The 2,328-nt window shown below is 36.3% G+C and overlaps 1 protein-coding gene across 1 annotated transcript in view; it reads left to right on the top strand.

Moving 5' to 3' along the window:
* LOC102196199 (leucine-rich repeat-containing protein 16A) overlaps window positions 1-2,328 on the top strand; it is a 71,622-nt gene that overhangs the window by 41,826 nt on the left and 27,468 nt on the right. The window contains exons 10-12 of the mRNA XM_013913663.1: window positions 371-459; window positions 1,427-1,521; window positions 1,709-1,722. Coding sequence (XP_013769117.1) covers window positions 371-459; window positions 1,427-1,521; window positions 1,709-1,722 — 198 coding nt within the window. The remainder of the gene's footprint in view (window positions 1-370; window positions 460-1,426; window positions 1,522-1,708; window positions 1,723-2,328) is intronic.

Below are 2,328 nucleotides of genomic sequence, written 5' to 3' on the forward strand. Positions count from 1 at the left end.
GAATCTTTAGGAAAGAATATATTATTCTTAGTATTTTGCTAGAAAAATTGGAAACGGGCAGTGCTTTGAGCTTGAAAGTCAATGTTTCCAGATCACCTTTAATCTTCAACACAGCCTGAACTCTTATAGAGAAGCTGTCCTGTAATTTCTTTAAGTCATCTTCAGAAATGGTTCTTTAGGCTTCTTGAGGGACATTCAAAGCTCTTCTTCTTCTTGGATGTTTGCTGCCTTTTGTTCTGTTCTCTGCCAAGATGATCCTCCATACAGTCTGTAGAGATGATGATTTGAACCAAAATTGTACTAACACATAAAAATATAATGACTTTTGCACAGCTGTTACCAAAATGCTCTGACATATGTTCGTCTTCAGTCTGCAGATGTGTGTGAGCAGATCCTTCGGGTGGTGTCTCGATCCAGTCGACTGGAGGAGTTGGTCCTGGACAATGCAGGACTCAAAACGTAAGAAAATACAAAATGTTAAAGGTGCACTCAAGAAATTTTTAAATGTCAAAGTCAATTAAAAGGTAGCTAGGACAGTACACATATGTAATCATTAGCACACTTTCAAATCTCAGAACTCCAAGGTCGCTTAATAACAGATGAAAATGAGTTTAATGAATAGAAAATATAGGGAGAATTATGATGTGACTCTCTTATTTTGAAAGCTTTTTCTTTTTTTTGCTATTGAATGAACAAATTTTGAGGAAAACTATTTATTTTGAAAATCCAAGGTTTGCATCCAGAATGAATACAGCTAAAAATGCTAACTCACATTATGGGAGGTGATTTACCCTTTTCAACGTACCCTTTTAATCTCTTAGTCAAAAGTGTCTGTGCTATATGGAAGTGCAATATTAAATCTGTGGAGTGACCTTTTATATTGACAGGTCGGACATTACTTGGGTCAGATTTATGATTTCGTGTAATTTAGTTTTATACCTGCTTGATATAATAGTAATAAAGCCCATTTTTAATGAGTGTCACAGCAAGAGAAAACTGTTAATGTGTTTGAAGCATTGTCATACACAGACTCAGTATTTTCAGGGTCAAGCTATGGGATGACCGAGACCTACATACGGAAAACTGCAGCAACATTGCAGAGGGTACCGCGATGTTAATTTGATTTAGCTTCCGTCAGATCTGTGAAGGAAATGGCTGTGCATCACATTACTGGATCCAGTTTTGTTAATCTATTTAGTGTTGAAATGGGAGCTTTGCCAGGCTGTTCCAGTGTATTCGCTTCTTTAAAAATATTGGATAGCTTTTTTAGCAGTCCCAATCTAATATTTCAGTTCACTTTCTGTAAGCTTTTCTTTCCTGCTACTGTAAAAGCAACATCAAAGGTGCTGAAGCATTCTGAAGGTCTTTGTTTGGTGCTTACATTGTTTATAGACCTGTAATGAATACCTCCTTTCACAATCTACAGCGATTTTGCCCAGAAGCTAGCTGCTGCTCTGGCCCACAACCCCAGCTCAGGACTCACCACTATTAATCTTGCCAACAACCCACTGGAGGACAGAGGTATAGATGCTCAGATCTAGTTTAATGTATTTCTCTGTGATCTTCTTCTTTCTACTCTCTAAAAGCTGTGTTTCACCTCTGCTCTGTAATATTAAAATACAATTTTCACAGGTTACAAATGGTTACAGCATTCTTTTAAATATAGTAATATATCACGTAATTGCATTGGCTCTGTCACTGGAATCAGGAGGCGGGGAAGCTGTACAGTTAGAATGACTAGAAATGGCAAACAAATCCAAACAGATAGAAAACAAATAAAGCGACATGCAGGTAGAGTGAAAGGACAGCTCTATAGTACAAACACCACAGCCTGACACAGCCAGAGTTAGTGATCATACAGACGGTTTATGTTCCATTGTGATTGTGCAGTTAGTGCAGCATTTTAATATTTCATCAGCTCTGTCCTAAGGCCTCTCAGTCTATCCAGGACACATGAATTAAAGATGCATTCCACCAAATATTCATACAGATGCTTGTAAACATGCAACAGATGTCTGGGGCTCACCAGTCTCTAGTTTATTTGTCATCATGTAAAATTTATTACAAATATTTGGTGAATATGCCCTTCATAGGCATATATATGTATATAAATTTATCATTTCATTTTTGCCATACTATACCTTAAAATAAATAATAATATTAAAAATAAAAGGTGGCTCATTCTCATAACTGTAACTATATTGTCATATAAACTAAGCAGTTTTTTGTTTTGTTTTTTTATTGCCATGTGGTGTAATGCTTTCTTTTTCAGGTAACAAATACCCAAGCATTCATGGACAGTTAAGATAGACCTGTGTTGAATAAATT

The sequence above is a fragment of the Pundamilia nyererei genome, unplaced genomic scaffold (assembly GCF_000239375.1).
Source record: "Pundamilia nyererei isolate P.nyererei 1_Seehausen unplaced genomic scaffold, PunNye1.0 scaffold00144, whole genome shotgun sequence".
Classification (NCBI taxonomy): domain Eukaryota; kingdom Metazoa; phylum Chordata; class Actinopteri; order Cichliformes; family Cichlidae; genus Pundamilia; species Pundamilia nyererei.